At 27.4% G+C, this 21,316-nt stretch overlaps 1 protein-coding gene across 5 annotated transcripts in view; it reads right to left on the minus strand.

The window, feature by feature from the left end:
* Positions 1 to 21,316, minus strand: part of LOC136973095 (pecanex-like protein 1) — a 133,108-nt gene that overhangs the window by 22,156 nt on the left and 89,636 nt on the right. For all 5 annotated transcript variants that reach the window (XM_067267825.1, XM_067267817.1, XM_067267808.1 and 2 more), the window contains 9 exons: positions 17,393 to 17,499; positions 16,879 to 16,987; positions 15,684 to 15,776; positions 7,939 to 8,089; positions 7,450 to 7,585; positions 6,957 to 7,134; positions 5,376 to 5,484; positions 1,582 to 1,711; positions 305 to 363 (listed from right to left, as the gene is read on the minus strand). In XM_067267825.1, coding sequence (XP_067123926.1) covers positions 305 to 363; positions 1,582 to 1,711; positions 5,376 to 5,484; positions 6,957 to 7,134; positions 7,450 to 7,585; positions 7,939 to 8,089; positions 15,684 to 15,776; positions 16,879 to 16,987; positions 17,393 to 17,499 — 1,072 coding nt within the window. The remainder of the gene's footprint in view (positions 1 to 304; positions 364 to 1,581; positions 1,712 to 5,375; positions 5,485 to 6,956; positions 7,135 to 7,449; positions 7,586 to 7,938; positions 8,090 to 15,683; positions 15,777 to 16,878; positions 16,988 to 17,392; positions 17,500 to 21,316) is intronic.

Genomic DNA, 21,316 nt, shown 5'->3' on the forward strand with positions numbered 1-21,316 from the left:
CAACACTAACCCGATAACATTAAATCTAAATACCAAAACGATTAATTTACTGTGTTTTTGTTATTTCTTACTCCTGTTTTTAGGTATTCGGCATTTGGCCGAATAGCGAAAAATAGGCCGAATATGCTGCATACTGAATAGTAACCAAATATTCGTTGCATCACTAATAAATATGATTATTCTCTATATATCAATATGTGGAATTTTGAAAATTACTTGTGTTATATACTATTTTATTATACATTTTAATGTTAGAAATAAATAATTAAATATGGTTAAAAAATATACTCTAGCATTAACTTACCTGGATTACATTCTAACTGAGATGATAATCGAGTATTTGAATGATCCACTCTTTTAGTGCTGTAAATTAAAAAATGCATATATAGAATCAATCATCAATTAAATAATCTGTGATGTAAATATCTGAAAATTCTATTTAGGTCATTAGAAAAATTTAAATAAGGAAAACCATAGATAATTATAAAAATGAAAATAACTTTTTAATCCAATAAATTCATCATCATGTTAAAAATTTAAACATATATCACAACTCAATATGTAAGTCAACTACAACTTTGAGAATATGATTAACAACTATATTAATTAAGTTTGATTTAAGAATAACATACAAGAAATGGAATAAATAAAAACAATAAACTATCTTCTGAAGTTAAATACAAAACATAAACCAAAATTGTTAATAACTCAAAATAGTTTCATTAAATACAAATCAACATCTTCAGACTTTCATTAGATTATCATCCAACACCTGATGATGAAATTACTTTATATTATATAACATTTACTTTTAAAATGTTTTTTAAAAACTAATATAAAACTAAATAAGAGTCAAAAATATAAATGAATACATAAAAATAATAATATATGAGGCATGTTTGTAAATAAAGGATACAAAGTCCAGAAAATAGTTCTAAAGCATTTTAATTTTAGATTGACTTATAATACTTTTGATGAGCCAGGAAATGAGTTTTTTGATGCCAACATCAAAGAAATCTCCTACCTACTCTTGGTAACCATGTTATCACTGCATCTTGAATGTTGTTGTTATCAAACTTCTTTTTAGAGAGATGTTCCTTCAACTTCAAAAACAAATGATAATCACTTGGTGTAAAATCTGGACTGTTCAATGGATGTTCCAAAACTTCCCATTTGAATGTCTGCAACAACTGTTGTGTTACATAAGCAGTGTGCAGATAGGCATTATCTTGCAGTAAGACACCATTTTGTCACGTTTTGTATGTTCATAATGTCTTCATCATAAACAGAAACAAGATGCTGACAAATTTCAGTGTCAGTTTCTCTTTTTGTACAAAAAAATTGAATAATTAAACCTTTACTTTCCAAATTTGCCCCATATCACTAAATGAACAGAAAACTATAAAAATTGATATTCTACACAAATTGTAAATGAATATAAATAAGTTACACACAGCTTAACAAAGTAAATAGATCAAAAATCATAATACATCACTGATGATAAATAAATTTTGGAATTTTAAGTAAGCAAGTATGAGATAAATTACTGATAAGAAAATAATATTTAAAATATGTACATACTTATAATCTCGTTCCCAAAATTTAATAGGTCGAACATATGATGTACAAAAAATTGCACTACCCAATACAGGACTCAATGGAGTTGATAATATGGAAGATATAGTTGCTTGAATAAATAACATTGCTGAATCTGATCAATTAAGTTAAAGAAATAAATTTTTAAACGAGACACTTGTATAAAATAATCTTTACTCCAGTGTATTAATTTTACAACCAACCAGTAAAACATTCCAAATTTGAATTGAATATATATTCTATTCATTAAACTTTGACAAAGTGGTTTAGCCTGATGGTGACCTATAAACATTAGTGAATTGTATTATCTACAGTAAAGGTTATTTGTGCATGTCTCTCTTAATCTGAACTCAGTTTTTGATGACTGAAATAAACTTTTTAATATACTATTAAATTTTTATGTTTTATCATATAATACTTATATGATTAAACAGTTAATCCATCATCATTATTATTATTTAATTCTAGTATTACATTTTTATTTTTCTTAATCCTAAAATTCTTTAATTAATTTTATGTTATTAACTTTATTCCAGCTGTTATATTTAAATCTAAATAGCTTAGTTTTGTGTCCCAATTCTGTATGACAATCAAAATCTCATTAATTTTTGGACTATGTAAGTTAGGTTAACAATTATTTTGTTACAAAGTACTCATAAATTGCTACAACTTTCTATTTATACAAAAGTATATAAAAAAGTAGAATAAATTTGAAATCAAACAAAACACAACTAAACACTGATATATGACAATAACAGAACAGAACAGACTGGACAGGAATAATACTCATGAAGCTGATTCAGTGAATACAGAGAGCATATATCAAAGAGTAAACTCACATTTTTTGGCTGCAGTGATAAAATCAACTGATAATTCAAATAAGTGAGATTAAAATAACTAGTGTTATACTGATTAAATTATTAATTAACACTTTGGCTAGGACAAAATTAATATTTAAAAAATAAAAAACTATAAACATCTTCATTTCTTCATTACAACTTTACCAAGAAAAGACAGTTTTGTTCCTGAGATGTATAAAAGAACATAATGAAGAAGATATTTATAGTTTCTTCTATTTTTTTAAATATATATATATATATATATATATATATTATATATTATGTTTGATATTACAAATCACTTATTTGAAAATAATTAATTATTTCAAATTTCATTATAATACAAAAAAATTTTATTCAAATTTTAATCTAAATGATGTATGCATTATAAAAAATTATGTTTTAATTATCTTTGCTGTTTGCTGCTTGCAAAAATATAAAAATGATACATAAGCATTTATATACAAACAATCAAAAACTCTTAATAAGAGAAAAAAACTGTTGCATATAAAATAGCATTGTTTTTGTTTTACATATCACTGACTCAACACTGGATTGTACAAACCAAAATGTTCTACCTGTTACCGGTGTGTCTTCTCTAGATGACCAAAAAACAAAATCAACACCAATAGTTCGTTACTAACGTTTTCAAACTGAAATACTGGTTCTTCATCAGGTAACTTTGAATTTCTGGACTGTCGTTCGAAGAAAACCAAATTCAAAATTTGAACACACGTTTAACCAATTGCGTCTCCTTAGGCATGCACACTAAAGTGCCAGACAGAACTCATAAGTTATTGTTCATCAGCGCTTGCCACGCAGCTGATAGCGTTAACTCTTCTTTCCGATTTATGCAGTTACTACTGCTAAGGTTAGCCAAATATATGTAGGCAGCTTTTAACCACCTGATGTGTTGCACGTGGTGCGTGGTGCATATAACTCTGGCTTGCTTGAAATCCGGCTCTATATCTGGATCGGATGAATAAAATGGTTTTTGTTTTAAAGTTGGAACTATGCAAAGTGCAGTCATCATTTTGATTTTGTTTAGATAAGTTAAAAATACAGATTTTCATGAGTTTAACTGCATTAATATTGTTATCAACTTTAAATTTTCTAAATTTAATCACTTATTTGTTTGATGGATACTTTCCAAATTAATTTTTTAAAATAAATACATAACTAGCCATAATTAAGTAGAAATAACTCAAAATATTAATAATGTTTCAATAATGACTCAAATAATTTCAATCAATATTATTTAATATATTTATTAAAGAGCTTCTTGCCTGTATTACTAATTTTATCAAAAAAAATAGTTAACTAGAACCAATAAATCAGGTTTATTATTATTGCTATGAGAATATGCCTGATTCATTGGTCCTAGTTAACTATCTTTTGTAAAATGATTTAATATGATTTTGAAAATGAATAAACCAGTGTGTTAGGAAAATGTGGCAGAATATTCTTGTTTGCTTTGATAAATATAACAGTCAGAAGAATTAGTAGAACAAATTTAAAATTCTCTAAAACTTTATTTCAAGAAACATAATCTTATAAGTTACTCTATCAGATCTTGTCCAACTGACAGCAGCTTTTTCATAAACATTAAGAAGAAACAAAATCAATAGTAGTGATACAATTTTGGAATTATCAGGATTTTATCAATTATTATTATTATTATTATTATTATGGCAACAAAAAGTATGCTTATATTAGTGTTACGATACATGTGATAAGAACAAGATTAATAGAACACAAAAAAGGTGTGCAGACTAAGAAAAACTCTACCATTGTTAATGGTAGAGTTTTTCATATAACTCTATAATGTTACTCTATACTCAAACTCTATAATGTTAGTTTAAAATAATAGTTTCCAAGTGATTTGGAATTCTGTGGAATTTATAAAACATGTAGAAAATCCATTTTATCTTATTCTATCTAAACATATAGTCATAATTTCTTCTACATCTATAAAAATCCTCATTTAATTTAAATAATGTACTATTATCATTATGTACAGTACATCAAACTGATAATCTTTCCTTTTTCAATCTTTAAAAAATTCTTTTCAAAATCTTAATATTTTGTAACTTCATCTATCTATATTTAATTTAAATTTAAAATAATATTAGTTTTTGCATTATTATTATTATAGAAAAACTTATGTAATCTTCATAGTATTGCTTAAAATTTAAACAGTGTTCTTTTCAACCATTATCTTCTTCAATTTAAACAAACTGAAAAAGCCCTGAAATAAATAAGTAAAAGTGCTCTTATATATTTTGAAATTAATTATATTGTTTATAGTATTACTTTTTTAAATTTTAATTTGTAAATTCCATAACTTTAGACAACTTACAGATTTTAAATCATTCTGTTATGACCTTCAATGGACTACAAAAAGTACTATAATTCATCACATCTTTCTGAAACAACAGGAAACCATAAATTCTGATAAACACCAGAACTTCAAGACAAGCAAGAAACTTTTGTTGGAAAACATTAAACATTCACAGAAAGAAGTCTTTTTCTTCAAGATAATATAAAGATAGATATAATAAAAATATTAATAGAAAAATTAAATAAAAGAAAAATTGGAGACCATAAGTATCCATGACATTTATAAACTTTGAACTATCATTTTTTTTAACATTTAGTACATTTTTGAAGAAAAAATTTAAATAGTGAAAAGTTGTAAAAACAATTTTCAAAATGTAGATCCATGTAAAAGCTTTCACAGCTATTGAGTTGATTCTTAATATAAAAAAAAACTAATTAATATTATCCTAATAGAACTCTTTATTAAAAAAATTTGCTTATTAAACTAATAAAACAATGGAGTATAAGTCCCCTGTATAGTCAATGTACAATAAAAATAAAAAGATGTAAAAAGTATTGTGTATAAATTTATTCTACTGTTTATTATATAATAAAGGATACGAGGCACACTAAATGGCTGAGCAAATGCATGAAAGGCAGAACCCCATGTTATTTGCCAGGGTGCAATATATGTGATAATAAAACGTACCTTGAGAAGAAATTCATAAAACTGAAAAGAAAATAATTGATAAAGCATATTATGAAACACAATAGTATAGTAGTATAAACATGAAAATAAAAGAGAGAAAACTATTGTTAGCTTATAACAAAAATGTTGATAAAAAGTGACAGTGATAAAATGTGATCCTTAAACTTGAATTTTAAGGATCACATTTTATCATAAAAGGCATAAAAATTGCTTTATACTAATCATTTAACTAGCCATGTTATAGCCTAATATTTAGGCGATCGTTTGGCATTGTAGAATAATGTCATTGTTAACATTTCTCCTGATTGAATATTCTACTTACAAATCTAACATGAGAATAGATTTGTAAGGAAAATATTCAATCAGGAGAAATGTTAACAATGACATTATTCTACAATGCCAAACGATCGCCTAAATATTAGGCTATAACATGGCTAGTTAAATGATTAGTATAAAGCAATTTTTATTGGACATTATTCTATGATGATTTGATAATGCTAACTGTTTAAAATTTTATAACGTTTTATTCTGCATAAAATATAAAATAAGATTACATATCATAATGATTTTTGTTTGGATGTATTTATAATTTATCATGAAACAAGTTTTACATATTGAATATGTAAATCCTGTCAATTGTTCTAAATGTTTATATCAAAAATAATAACCAAGCTTAGCAAGTGAGGATTTTAAATACAAATAAACATGATGAATTTGCATTAGTTAAATCTGTCATGTAAATTAGTTATGTTTAATCAGAGTTCTTGATGTTTGAGAGATACACAATAGATACTTTATACAATTATGATAATTGGATGAGAGTAATTTTTGAATAAAATTATGAAACTTAGCATAACAACAAAATATAAAACTATAAATTCAAAAATCAAAATTTATTTGTTATTAAGTAATATTTTTAGCACTTCATCATTCATTTGTACATTTAAATAATGTACAAATGAATGACATTAATTCTTAATCTGTGGTCTGTGGACCCAAAGGCACATAATACTTATGGATCAACTAGTGCCCTAGAAATGTTTTGTCAATTTGATAAAAAAAATACCAAGCAATAAATTAAACTTTAGTTTCCGAATTTACAGTTTTATACTTGGAATTTTGAGTTTTTAACAACAAAAAAAAAAAAAAAAAAAAATGAAATTTCTAATTGAACAGAATAACTAAAATAGACAACAAATTAGTAAATTCTTTGGCAGAACTTGTTAATTGTAATTAGAAAAATAATTAATTACATAAATAAAACTAAATTATAGTATTTTTAATATAATAATAGGATTAATATTGAAATTTGTAATGCATATTATATTTTTATGTATGCTTTGCTATACTCAATTGTACATATAAGTAGATCATTTTTTTAAAAGAAATAATGAAGGATTTTTGTTTTGTGTGTGACTTTGGTATGTAAAACATTTTAATGTTTGAAGAATTATTTATTTTTGTTAATTCTTATAATAAAATAATGTACTTACTTTATTAAATAAAATAGTCATAACAAAAAAGTTGATGAGAAATGGTTCAGGAGGTCCAGAATAATCATATTTGAAAAAAAGAACAGTAAAAATGAGCACCAGAAAATGATGAGAAGGATCATTGAAGGCACTGCGCAGGCACTTCAAACTACAAATTACCACCACTAAACAACCTCCTCTGAAAATAAATATTTTTCTTATTTAATAAAATGAATATTTAAAAATATTGTGATGGCTCTAAAATAAAATAGCATTTTATTATAAAGGTTTTAGAAATTTTAGATTTTATATTCACCAGCTTAAACATTTAATATAAAACTTTTAATTAAGGATATGTATTCAAATAAAAATTTAGTTATAATTTTTGTTTAAATAAATAATTTTTATGGTGTTACTTTTTAAACTTGATTTCAACTATTTTGACTTAGTAAATAAAAATAATAATGTTGAGAATATTCTACTTACAAAATAAAAAAGTTATTTAAAAACTTACAACAGACCAAAGCTGTTTACAATTTTTGGAGAATCTGTGGTCAAGGCACTGAGAAATACAAGAGGATAAATCACATTTTTTTCTAAAAACCATAACCATATTTCTGCTTTTTCAAACCACATTATTTTGGCAGCTTCTGCAATGAGAAAAATTTAAATATTTAATAAATGAATTTATAATTAAACAATGTTTATTTATATATTTATTCAATAATAAAAGCTGTTTATGCTTTCGGCAAAAAATCTGCAGTTATAGAATTGAAAATATTTTATTATATTTCTGAATTCTACAGTATAATTGCAGATTTTAAAATTAACTATTTGCTAATTTACTTTATGAGTAATTTATATAAAATTTTTGATACTTAATAATTAAATAAAAATTTAATAATTATTTTGAATAAAAAACATTCTATAAACAGAAATTTTGCAAAAATAAAATAGTATAATAAAATATTTCAATATGAAAATTATAATATAAAAATCTGACCTCTAACTTCAAATTGAGGATATTCATAAGCTTTGAGAATAGGATGTGCAAAACAAAGCCACGGTAACTGCTTCCTCAGTTGTGGTATAAAATAATGTAATATAAATCCTATTATAACTGCTAACAGATATACAACCATTTCTAGATAAGGCTGTAAGAAAATAAAATTCTTGTTAATTACTAATGTTTATTATAATTTACTTATAAAGTATTTAAAGTACAATTTTAAATTAATATTCTTATTTAAAAAATGTATTACTTGAAACTGATCTACAAAAAACTTTTTTTAGCATTAACAGATTGAATATACATTCAGTAATTTATAGTGGTATATTACACTTCAAAGTTTTTTTCCTGTAATGTTGCTTTTCTTTAATTGTGAAGTAGCAAGAGAAAAATTTTTATTTATACAGTAAAATCTCACTAATGCAGCACTTCACTTCTTTGGTATGTCCAGTAATCTGCCACCAAGTTGTGTTAGAGTGTGGGGCCCGGCAAGAAACATTTTTATTCATATTATGGAATGGAATTCTTTCCCGCCAAAAAAGCCATGCTTTTGTGATTACAAAAACAAAGTATTTAAGGTTAGGATGATTGCAAAAAGACAAACATGTATTGTAAACTATTTCAATTCTTCCCGGCTACAGCTTCATTTGCATAAGACTTTAATAATGAATGCAATTACATCCCACTACTTTACGGTTTAAATGTGACTAAAATATTAAATAATATTCTACTTATATTTTGTAACCAGATACTGTTAAAGACACAGTTAAGCAAAATTTTATTTCTTACCAGCATGTTTAGTATATAAATCAGACACGTATAAAAAACCATTGTCAAATTGGCAGTAACCTTCACTTGTATTGGTCAGTGTAGAGCTGTTGAATTATGATTGATTTGATTGGTGCTGATTAAGAGTTTTTTCCTGCTAGATTCTTTTCCCTAATCAGATTAATTGTTTGAGATTTTAAATAATTGTAATTTTGTTAATTTTATTGTTGTAAATACTAAATCAAAATTTGTAACATTTGAGTTACATACTAATTATTTTGTATATTCATTACTTTATATAAGGGGGTGTGTCTCGACTGGAAAAGGTGTTGGCGCATTTATCTCAAGAGAATATCGATACTACTTTGTGTAATAGTGGTGTTCTCAGGTGACTATGCAACCTCAATTGAAATGAATCTACAAAAATAGACTATCCCTGCTATTGATATTATATCTATTGTTTATTTTGGGGATAGAAACTAATCCAAGTCTGTTGTCTAGATCACCTGAATATGGTGGCCATACAGATATGCAAAGGAAGGAGTGGGGGAGGCCTCGCAATGTTAATCCTAAAGTTACAGATAAAACAAATATATCTGAAATTGTGCCCAGTCAGGAAATTCATCCAGAAGAAAAAGATTATGATAGAGGCAAACTAATTGATGTGAGATCTCCAAAAATACAAGATTATTTTCACACCGTCTGAGGAATAGACACTTCAACAACAGAAAAACAAAGATATTCGTTGAAATCCATATATGAATTAATTCAAGAAAAATTCACTCAATTAAATACCGAATTACAAAATATCAAAACAAAAGTTAATATACTGAAAGAAGAAAATAGAGCTTATCAACTGGAATCCAAAAAAACTGCACAAAAACTGGAAGAAATTGATGCACTAACTAAGCATAATTCCCACACTAAAGGTATGCTAGAATTTGAAATAGATCAATTATTAAATGAAATAATGAACAAAAACATAGTAATTATAAATTTTCCTTTTAAAACTTCTAAATATCTAAATGAAATAGAACAATTTATTATAATAGAACTAGGCATAACAAATAGTCCTATAGATAATTAAATTAACTAATAATGAATATAAGCCTATGATAAAAATTGTATTATCCTCAACATATGATAGAAATTTAATACTTAAAGAATTTTGGTCTAAGAAACCTAAAATTAATTTAGAGGAATAGAAAAAATAATATTCAAACACATCTGTGCAGAAGATTGAGGCTGAGAAGAAAAAGTTGATTTCAATAGCTCAACAAGAAAAAGCCAAAGGCATCAAAATAATAATAACAGACAATCTATATATATAAAAACGAATGTATGTCTGTCTGTGTGTCTGTTTGTCCTTCATGCATTACCACACCATTTATCTGATTGCCATGAAACTTCGGAAAGTTGTTTAATACACTCCCGCAAAGGTTTGTGGCATATGTGAAGACCACCATTTCCCCCCTTTGAAAAATATATTTATATTTGGATTAAGGCTTTCATGTCCAACAGATGGCGCTAACTTCCAACGACTTAAGTTTGCTTTTCTGTGAGGCATTATGCTTTTCTGTGAGAATGGATTAAAGCAGATCATTTTCTATCTATCTATATAAATAAAATATAACGTTTGTTTGTTCCTACCGATTCCTTTGAAATTTTGACACAACGTTGCATTCGAATACGCACGTGTTTTTATATAATATACATGTCGAAATTCCCCCTACTGGGGGAGATGGACGAGATTAAGGCTTACTGTGAAGAACTCGGCTTCTATTATACTATTTTATATGCGGTTTTTTGCATTTTTGATTGTGTTTTAATAGGTTACGTCAGTGGTCCCCAACCCTATGCCCGCGGGCACCATGGCGCCCGCCAATCGTTTTACGTGTGCCCGCCACTGTGCGACCACGATAAAAATAAAAATATTTCGGTTTTCGATAAAATGCTATGTAAAAGTTTTTTTCACTTTGAATGATTAACTATTCAAAAGTAGAAATGGTGTCCAACACAGATGAAAGCAGAAAGCGAAATGCGACCGATCTCTTTTTTTCCCTCCGCCAAATCTGCACCAATTCAATTTCCCATACCTGAAATGAAGTGAATCGGTCCGTTCTGAATACCATAAAATCAAAGTAGGGAAACGTGTAGGGCCCATAACTTGGAGTGACCTAGAAATTTCAGCAGTTGTTAACTAAAAAAAAAAAAGGTCAACAGCCATCCGTGTGTCAGAAGTAATCTCCGCCACGATATCTCACGCACCATCTAGAAATATTCCTGGGTGACACCACGATATCCGCACCGGGTGTCACCCATGCTAATGTCACATTATATAAGATTTGTTTAGAAGCAACTTATTTAAATGGGGCCCCAATTTAAATTTTGTCTAGGGCCCGCTAGAGGCTTAATCCGGCGCTGTTAACTATGTCCAAATATAAATTCACCTTGAAAAAATAAATGGTGCCCGTTGTCCAGCCGGTATTCTAGAATGTGCTCTTAGGTACAAAAAGGTTGGGGACCCCTGGGTTATGTCAACGGAATATACACTAAAAAGGGATTTTTCGATATTTCCTTGCAAGGGAGAGGGACAGGATTAAGGCTTACTGTGAAGAACTCGACTTTTATTACACTATTTTAGATGCGTTTTTGATTGTGTTTTAATAGGGTACGTCAACAGAATATACACTATAAAGGGATTTTTCGATATTCCCCAGCGGGGAGAGGACAGGATTAAGGCTTACTGTGAAGAACTGTGCTTTTATTATACTATTTTAGACGCGTTTTTGATTGCGTTTTAATAGGGTAGCCTACGTCAAGAGAATGTACTGTACACTAAGAAAAGATTTTTTGAAATTCACCCCACGGGGGAAATGTTATACATTTATAATAGATACATTTTGAGCCACAACAACGCGTGGCCGGGTCAGCTAGTTACTGTATAAATAAAGAGACTATCTACACATATGATCTGAACTTAGAAAAAGTTATACAACTAGAGTTTTTTAGGACTAAGTTAAATGGTTTATCGTATGAGCACACAAAAAAATCTTATATTATTTTATGAATTCTTGGAGTACAGATATCACAAACCAAGAAATAATAGAAAATAATAATCAAAAAAGGCATAGATTAGACCAGACAAATATAGTTATAGACATGCCACTAGAAGTTAGATTCAATACTAAAAGCGATAATTCAAAAATTCTCATTGGTTTTTGGAATACTCAAGGACTCCATAGAAAACTATACACGGACATATTTTACAATCACTTGGAATCTAATGCAGTTATTGGTCTTTCTGAAACTTAGTTGGTGCAACTAAAAACAGAAGATAAAACATACTTAGAACGAACATTCTTAGTATTTTCTAACACTAAGGTCAAAAAATTAGTAAATTCGGTCGTCCCTCTGGAGGTCTATTGCTGTTAATTAAAAAAAAATTTAGGTGAATTGAAGTTTTGGTATGTTGACAACAATTACATCCTAGCTGAATTAAAACTTTGTCAACGTTTATGTACACTCTGGAGAGAAACACGTACTAGAATTTGTATAAGAAAATAGTTTATACATAAGGAATGGAAGAGTCTCTAATGATTGCCCCGCAGAATACACCTTTCTGTCTAATGTCGGCAAATCCATAATTGATTACATTATTTGTTCAGAATTTAGTCTAAATAAGATCAAGAAATTTAAGGTTTTAAATAATGATATTTCTGACCACTTCCCAGTGCAACTAGAATTAGTTGGATTTCCACACGAAAATAAGGAAGGCCAAACCCAAAAAACAGTCGAACCTATAAAAAAGAGATGGAAAGAAGATTTAATTTGATAAAATTTAAAAATGAATTCAGTAATAAATTGTCAGAGATACTAGACTGTGATAGTAATACTACGGCTATACAGAAATATGATAACTTAGTGAAAATAATAGACCAGTTTCAGTTATAAAATCTCCAGGAACAATAAAAGAATACAACTCAAACAAGCTTGGTTTGATAAGAGTTGTTATCTTCATAAGATTAAAAAACAACATAGCTTACAGTATTTTAAAAAAATGAACTCAGAGTCAGTGTTGAAGGAATATATAAGGAACAAAAAAATTTATCAAAATTTAATTAAAGCAAAAAAGAAGAAATATTATTCTGAAATGAGTGACCAATTATTGAAGGCCAGAGATACCAAAAAATTTTGGATTATTATTAATCAAGTCTGTAATAAATCGCAAACCACAGAGCCTAAGTGATATGTGACATATGATAATTGGAAGCAATACCTAGAGGAATTTTCTATTACCTATAAAAATAAATACAAAGAGCAGGACAATGTATTAGAACTATGATTCAGCCAATAACAGAAATAGTCAATGTAAAAAATTTACATAGATGTATTAAAAAATTGAGAGAGAAAACAGCTCCTGGTGCTGACTCTATTATCAACTTAATCAAAAATTTTTCAATAGAAAGTATTCATGTATTGGCTAACCTATATAATAATTTTTATTACATGGGTACAATACCTAAAGGTTGGAATAAAGTCATTTTTCAAATGATATTTAAAAAAAGTGAAAGAAACTGCCCAGCCAATTATCAGCCTATTGCTCTTCTGTCTGGGTTCCGCAAACTCTTTACAGTAATATTAATGGAAAAGTTTAATGAGTGGACTGATACTAATAAATTCCTCAATTATACACAGTTTGCATTCACAAAAAATGGAGGTACTCAAATTGCATTATTCACATTGACGGCACTAGTTCAATTGCAATTATATAAAAAGAGACATAAAGTCTACGCCTTATTTTTGGACATTAAAGAAGCACATGACTCTGTGGTTATTGCAGTGTTGCTAGATAAGTTGAGTAAATATGGAGCAGATACTTGTATGATTAGAATAATTGACCAATTGTTTGGACTAATAATAAAACAATTTGAAAAAAATGGCCAGCATTACAAGTGGACAGAGGACTACTATAGGGCAACCCATGGTCCCCATATCTTTTTAATTTTTTTCTATCTGATATAAATGAATGTTTTGAGATAGAAGATGATGGTTTCTATATAGATGGCCAAGTAATCCGCTCCATATCATATGCTGATGATATCGTAATAGTCACACCCACAGCTGCAGGACTCCGTAGGAAAATCAGAAAAGTTCAAGAATATTTTGATAGATTAAAATTAGGTATTCTTGAAACCGTGTTTTCTTATATGTTGAGCATCAAACACAAGACCGTGTTATTTATTAAACACTTGGCACTTTTCCACTTCTATTAGTTGATATTCAACTAATAGAAGTGGAAAAGTGCCAAGTGTTTAATAAATAACACGGTCTTGTGTTTGATGCTCAAGATTAAAATTAATTATTAACCCAAGCAAATCTTCAATTATGATATTTCGAAATGGTTCCAGACGTGCAAAAAAAGTACATCATTCTATTTGAATAAAGTACAACTTAAGATAACACAAGAAGTCAAATTTCTGGGAATTTTACTGACTCACTCTCTAACCTTTGAAAAGCAATATAAAGAAGCCGTTCACAAATCTAATTGATTGCTTAATAACACGGTGAAACTTTTTGCTCAAATTAAGCTAAAAAACATATATAGCCATTTTAGATTATTTACTTCTATAATTCTTAATGCGATAGCCTACACCTCACCAATTTGGAGTCTAACAAAATATAAAAAATTTGAAATAATCCAAAATAAATTCATTTGAAAAATTTTCACTCTGGACTATAACATAGCTGGATTGTTCTTAGAATTGAACTTAATAGATTCAAATTAACTCCCTTCTTTGTAAAAAGATTTATTAATTTTCTTTATAAGATCTGAGACAATGATAATCTACCAACAAAATTGTTACATTTGCTGTATAAAAAGTCTTGTCAAAATCCCCAAAAAAGTTCCTGGATTAATCAAATGAGAAATATTGTCAATGAATATAGAGTTTCTATAATGCCATTGTTAGAAAATTCATAAATTAGTGATTTAATAAGGAAGCAACTAATCCAAAATACATTAGAAATTACTTTAGCTGAAGATATTGAAAAAATGCATAGGAGAAAAAAACCTAAATGGTATAATATTATGTTAGACTACCCTTTTAATAATAATTATATGTTATCTAATATGCCGTTTACAATCAAGATTTTTTATACAACTTAGATTAAATACCAAAATGATTATAGTTAATAATAGAATTTACAAATTTTCTAAAATAACCTGCCCAAGATGCCAAGATTTATTTACCAAATATCACGTTTTGTGAGTGTAAAAAAGGACACAAACTAAGAAACAAAGCAAATTTAAACCAACTAAATTTCTTTAAAGAAGAAAATCAAATGTATTGTTTATTTCATGATGCAAATTCTGTAATGATTTACAAACTATACAATTACGAAAAAACTTTTTGTAATCAACCTCTTTAAAGTTATAAATACTTGATCTGATTCAACTAATGAATGTAATAAGATGAACTGATGATACCAAATGATAATATTATTGTTATGATTAATGTGAATACAATGTAATAACATCCTGTAATAATAGGCTACGGCCTAATATGACTAATAAATTTATTATTATTATTATATTTCATTCTTCTATAGTCAGAAAGTCCAGTACTGGCATTTATAATTTAATAAGGTTTTCATAAGTTTTATGAATTCTGATACAAGATTTGTTTCTTTAATATTTTGGACCTTGCATAATAAATGTAAATTTGTTGTAAAAAAACTAGAAGAGAAATATTATTAAACTTTTGTTGCAAAGTAATGCATGAAGTAAAATGAAAATTATATACAAAGACAATTTATGTTCTAAAATGATACCTACAATAGATTCTCAAATTGTAATCAAGGCTATTGTTATCAGCCTATAATGCTATCAAAATAAGCATGTCTAGAAACATGCAAGTTAATAATAGTAATAATTTTTAATTATTAAATAAAATCATAATGTTACTTACTTGTAAAGCAATAAATACTGTACTAACATGCACAGCAAATACTAGAATGGAGATGAGTACACAAATAATAATATCTGAACGAAGTCGAGCTTTCTGAATAAAAAATAAATATAAATTATTTCTATCAGTTATAATTAATTACTTTATAACAACACTAAAATTAAAAAGTTATAGAATGTACTAAACTGTGACTAACAGAAAATCTGTAATGACTACCGAAGTAACTAGATGTAATAAAGACTATATAATAATTTTATAGTTGCTTATAGTTGCACATTTCAAATTAGAGAGATTAATATTGCACCTTAATGTAACATAAACCAAAATCATTTGCATGTGTGCACAACGATAATAGAAACCGTTATGCCAAATGAACTACTTTAGAAATTAGTAATGCAACTAATACTAAGATGGCAAATCTCAAACAAATTAGCACAGATAAAAATATTAATCATTGATACTGAAAAGTAACAGTACATTGTAAAAAATAAACATTTACAATGTACTGGTTACAACATTTACATTTCATGCTTTATTGAAAATCATCTACATTCAGACAATATAAGAGAAGGTTGATATAAGATACATCATGTTTGAATCATGTGTCTCCATACACATTTACAGTAAAAAAAAAAAAAAAAAAAAACCATAAAAATGCCAAAACTATTCAAGAATCAGACCAGAACTGTGCCAGATTCCTAAATTCTAATGCAGATTAAACACTTTTTAAAAATTTCAAAGTTTCATCATCAGGTTCAATATTTACCTAATTAGCTACAAATAAAACCTGATATCTTAAGAATTTATTATTTAAATAAAATAGTTTATTTTTAAGACATCATTTTAAGATTAAATGAATTTAACTCTAAACATGTTTTATATTAACAAGATGTTTGATTTTGTAATTAGGCTATTTTTTTTTTTATACTTTAAAATGCACTAATAAAAGATTTATTAAGGATTTAATACATAAATAATAAAGTAAACTAAATTTAAAAATTAATTAAATATAATAATTATTAAGATAATAAACTACAAAATTTGAAATATTGACATTATTTTATTTATTTGTAAAATTTGAAAATAAATACAGACAACATTTTACAAACACATAAATAAAAATACAAAAATAATATATAAAATACCAGCATTTTAAAATGTTGAAAAATAATGATAGAATCTGTTGACTACTTACTACAGTATTTCTTAATTTTTGTGGTAATGGATCAATTAATTCGGTACCATCTTCTTTTTTATTTTTATCAGATGTTTCTTCAGACCAGAGATGTCGTTTTAATAAACTCCTAAAAAGTTTTAAAATTGATTCTTGTAAAATACTTAAATTGTGCTAAATTTTGTAAACTATTTCTTTATGAAAGTTGTTTATCATAAGAACATTAAATATATAAACATAATGAAATAAACAAGATTTTTAATAAAAGATATATTTTTAGCCAAATATTTGATCATTCTCATCTTAAAACAACTCATTTAACATATTTGTTGTTCTACACAATTTTATTATATAATTTAAGAAGAATTTTATTTATTTTAGATAATAAACATGTTCCTTCTGAATTGTTATAACAAATTTAAAAAAGTGTAGTATGAGAAATACTTAAAATCAAATATTTATTTTTTGTTTAACAATAAATAATTTAATAACAATATTTTTAATAGAAAATTTTGAATGAAACAATTATTCCTACCATAATACTGTTGGATCACTTGAACTTCTACTTAAATGATAACAAAGAGATACGAGCAATCCACAATAAATAGAGAACATTAAATGTTGACTGGGATTGTTGTTTTCCTAAAGTAGATTTTTAAATAATTTTTAATGATTAATATGATTAAATATTAAATATAACATTACAATAGAGCATCGATTATCCGAAACAATTTGTGACTGGGGTTGTTTGAATAATCAATTTTTCGGATAACCGACTATGTACAAAAAATATATTAACCTATCCCATGTTAAAATTTGTTCAAATCCTGGCACGTCTTTAAGTGCCCTCTCATGGTTGTGCCAATGCTGCCAGCTAAAACACACACACTGACAAAAATACTGGAGTAGCCCAAGACAGCCAAATATTGCAGTGCCACAGCACTAGCAAAAAGTTAAATTTGCTGACTGGAATGCTATTGGTTAACCAATGTTTCGGTTAATCGATATTTGGATAATCGATGCTCTACTGTATTTATAATTTTATATTAAATAGTGACAATTTCTATGAGTTATAATTAATTACTTTATAATAAAACTAAAGTTAAAAGTTGTAGTGTCTTCGTACATATTGTATATTTTTTATTAAAACAACATTTCAAATTTATTTCTATCTAAAACTATCATTTTTAATCCTATCCCTTCAATAAATTCATCACTCTCATATATGTGGAAAGATATTCATAAGATGTTAACTACATAATGCCATCATCATCTAGTTTATATATATGTTATATAATTGTATCTAGTCATCTATTGGGTTGTTCGGAAAGTAATTTCATTTTTTTATTACTAGAGGAATTAGATGTTTTTTTACCAGCCAATTTTATTTTAAACCACATTTTCATTATATACTTCGACAGCTTACTTGTAAAAAGATTTATTTGATTCTGTACAATTGTTTTTTTTTCGGTGACCCATCAAATATGAAAAATCGAAAGCATCATTTTCGGCATATTTTGCTTTTTTATAACTAAAAAATCAAAATGCTGTTCAAACAAGAAAAAAATTGTGGTACATGTTTGGAGATGTGTTGAGAGAAAAACAGTGCCAAAACTGGTTTACAAAATGCGTTCTGGCAATTTTAGTATCGAAGATACACCACATTCTGGATGGCCATTTGAAGCCAATGAAAACAAAATAAAGGTACTGATTGAAGCAATCTGCCGTATAACAATACGTGAAATCACTACGAGATTAAATCTGTTAAATTGAACCGTTTATTATTACTTAAAACGAATTGGTTTCGTTTCAAAGCTCGATATATGGGTTCCACGTGTTATTAATGAGAGATGCTCTCTATGGTTGAATTTTGAAGAAATTTTTTTTTGAGCTTTTACCAGACAATTTAACAACTGATTCAAAAGTGTACTGCCATCGAGTAAACAAATTGAGTAATATCATCAAACAGAAAAGGCCGAAATTGATCAACAAACAAAGTGTAGTGTTTTACCATGATATGCTAAATTTCACACAAGTTTGTTAACTGGTCAGAAACTGTTATAGCTTAGATGGGATGTGTTATCACACCAACCATATTTGCCAGACTGGGCACACTCAGATTATTACTTGTTCCAGTCTATACAAATTTTTTTTTAACTGTAAGACATTTACTTGAAATGACAATGTCAAAAATCACTTGGATCAGTTTTTTGTAAACAACAATCAAAATTTTTATGAATGTGAAATCATGCTACTACCAGAAACAATGACAACAGGTATTTGACCAAAATGGTCAATATATAATTGAATAAAATATTTATTTATTATAAGAATATTGCATTTATTTTTCTATGGAAAAAATGAAATTAAATTACTTTCTGAACAACCCAATTCGCATTTTTCACCGGATGCTCACCCTCTGGTGTTTAAAAACATAACTATTCTATCTGGGTCGTTTGATTAATTCTTGTGTATTATCAGCAGTAAATATGAATAACAATAGAAAAAGTAAAGGTTTCTGTTGCGTTCCAAATTGCAATTTCAAATATTTACGGGAGCCTAATATAAGTTTTCTTATATCCCTATTCTCACACGAAAAACAGATGATTATTCGGAAATTGGTCGGTTATATTTATGAACTTCTCCGAATTGTGAAAGAGTAAATTAGACTTAAGAATTGGCAGTTTCCCGATTGTCCAATTTTACACAAACAAGTTATGCTGTCAATTTTAAAAGATATTTTCTTAAAGTTAAAATGCCAGTTATTTTGTGTGGGACACAGGGTCTGATTTAAGCATTTCGAAGCCTTAAGCTGAATGTAAGTCCCCTTACCAACCCTTCACAATTTTAGAAGTCAATCATAAAAAGAAAAAAATTAAATCAGACTATCTCTCTGATTCAATACGGTTATTGGAAGAAAAAGATGTGAGGTTTCACTAGTCTTCTGTTTTATAACTGAATTTAATTAAATTTTTATACCCATTCCTTTAAAAATCTTTTTTAAAATTGATTTTATCATTTTTTTAAAAAAAGACCTTATGTTAATTCTTAGAAAAAAAATTAACAAAATACTACACAAAATAATTAAAAAGTAAAGTATGTTTTGTTGGTTTGTAAAAAAATGTTTATTACAAAATTCGACTTTAATTTTTTTTTGTTTGTACAAATGTTTGAGGCTCCTTGAAAGTCGAAGCCTAAGCAACAATTTACATAGCTTTTTACTTGTAAATCTAACCCTGATAGGACAACGTCAAAGCTGATGTTTTTAACACAAAGGGCACAAATATGCATAGAACGATCTCGCTCACTTGCTTCGATACCACATAATGACATATCCCGCTAGCAATAATTGTTCTGCTACTATAAAATTTCTCGATAAACAGCTACAAGCAGCATATATCATTATATCGGGCAGTAATATATGATTAATTTTACATTACTGGTTACAAGCGACCCAGATAAAGTAGCCATTTTGTAAAAATTCAGCGCCCTCTATAGTTCATGAAAAACGCAAATAATAAAAATATTTTTAAATTTGTTTTCCCTCTATTAAGAGCATTCATCTCATGATTCAAGAAAATATATGTATTATTATTGTTATTGTGTTGATAGAGTGTATCCTATATGGCATATACAGGGTGTTTCAAAAGTAATGTGCCATAAGAGATTGTGTAGAAAAGCTTGTAGGCAAAGCATCAGGGAAAAGTGTGTAGTATACTGGTTATATAATGCATCATTCCAGGTCTATAATACTGTCAAATGGGAATAAATTGTACAAAATTCATGTGTATGGTTGAATTGCTTTCAACTAATGTAGCCAAAATGTATAATTCTGCAACTCACAACTAAATATGTTGTGAAGATTGAACTTGTTCGGTTTAATACATGAAACATTACCAGTTTTTTTTATTATTGTTGTGTTTCATTTTATTTAAATAAAACTAAAAATAACATTAAAAAAAACTGATAATGTGGTGTGTTCCTGCTATCATCTGCTTATCAAGTATTAAAAAAGTTATAAAACTATACAACAGGGCCTACATTAGTTGAAAACGATTTAACACATACATGAATTTTGTGCAATTAGATTTCATTTGATAGTACTGCAGACCTTAAATGATGCATCATATAACCAGTATAATAAACACTTATCCCTGATGCACATTGTCTACAAATGTGTCTATGGTGCATTTCTTCTTGAAAACCCATTAGGCACTAATAAACAAATTGGTGTCTAGTGCTTTGTAAGACCAAAGTTAAGGCATAACTACAGAAAACAAATGTTTTGTTAATGTGTTGTTCATGTATATATCTGTTTAAAAATTTCCTGACAATGTGATGCTTGTTTAGTTTGGAAGCATTCTATAGTGTGATGTATGTGTTGTTGTGAATCCCTAATGTTTTAAGACCTTTTGTATAGTGTATATGGTATAATGCTTGTGCAAAGAAGGATTACTGG

This window comes from Centruroides vittatus, unplaced genomic scaffold, assembly GCF_030686945.1.
Source record: "Centruroides vittatus isolate TY-2023 unplaced genomic scaffold, ASM3068694v2 contig_1074, whole genome shotgun sequence".
In the NCBI taxonomy this organism is placed as follows: Eukaryota; Metazoa; Arthropoda; class Arachnida; order Scorpiones; family Buthidae; genus Centruroides; species Centruroides vittatus.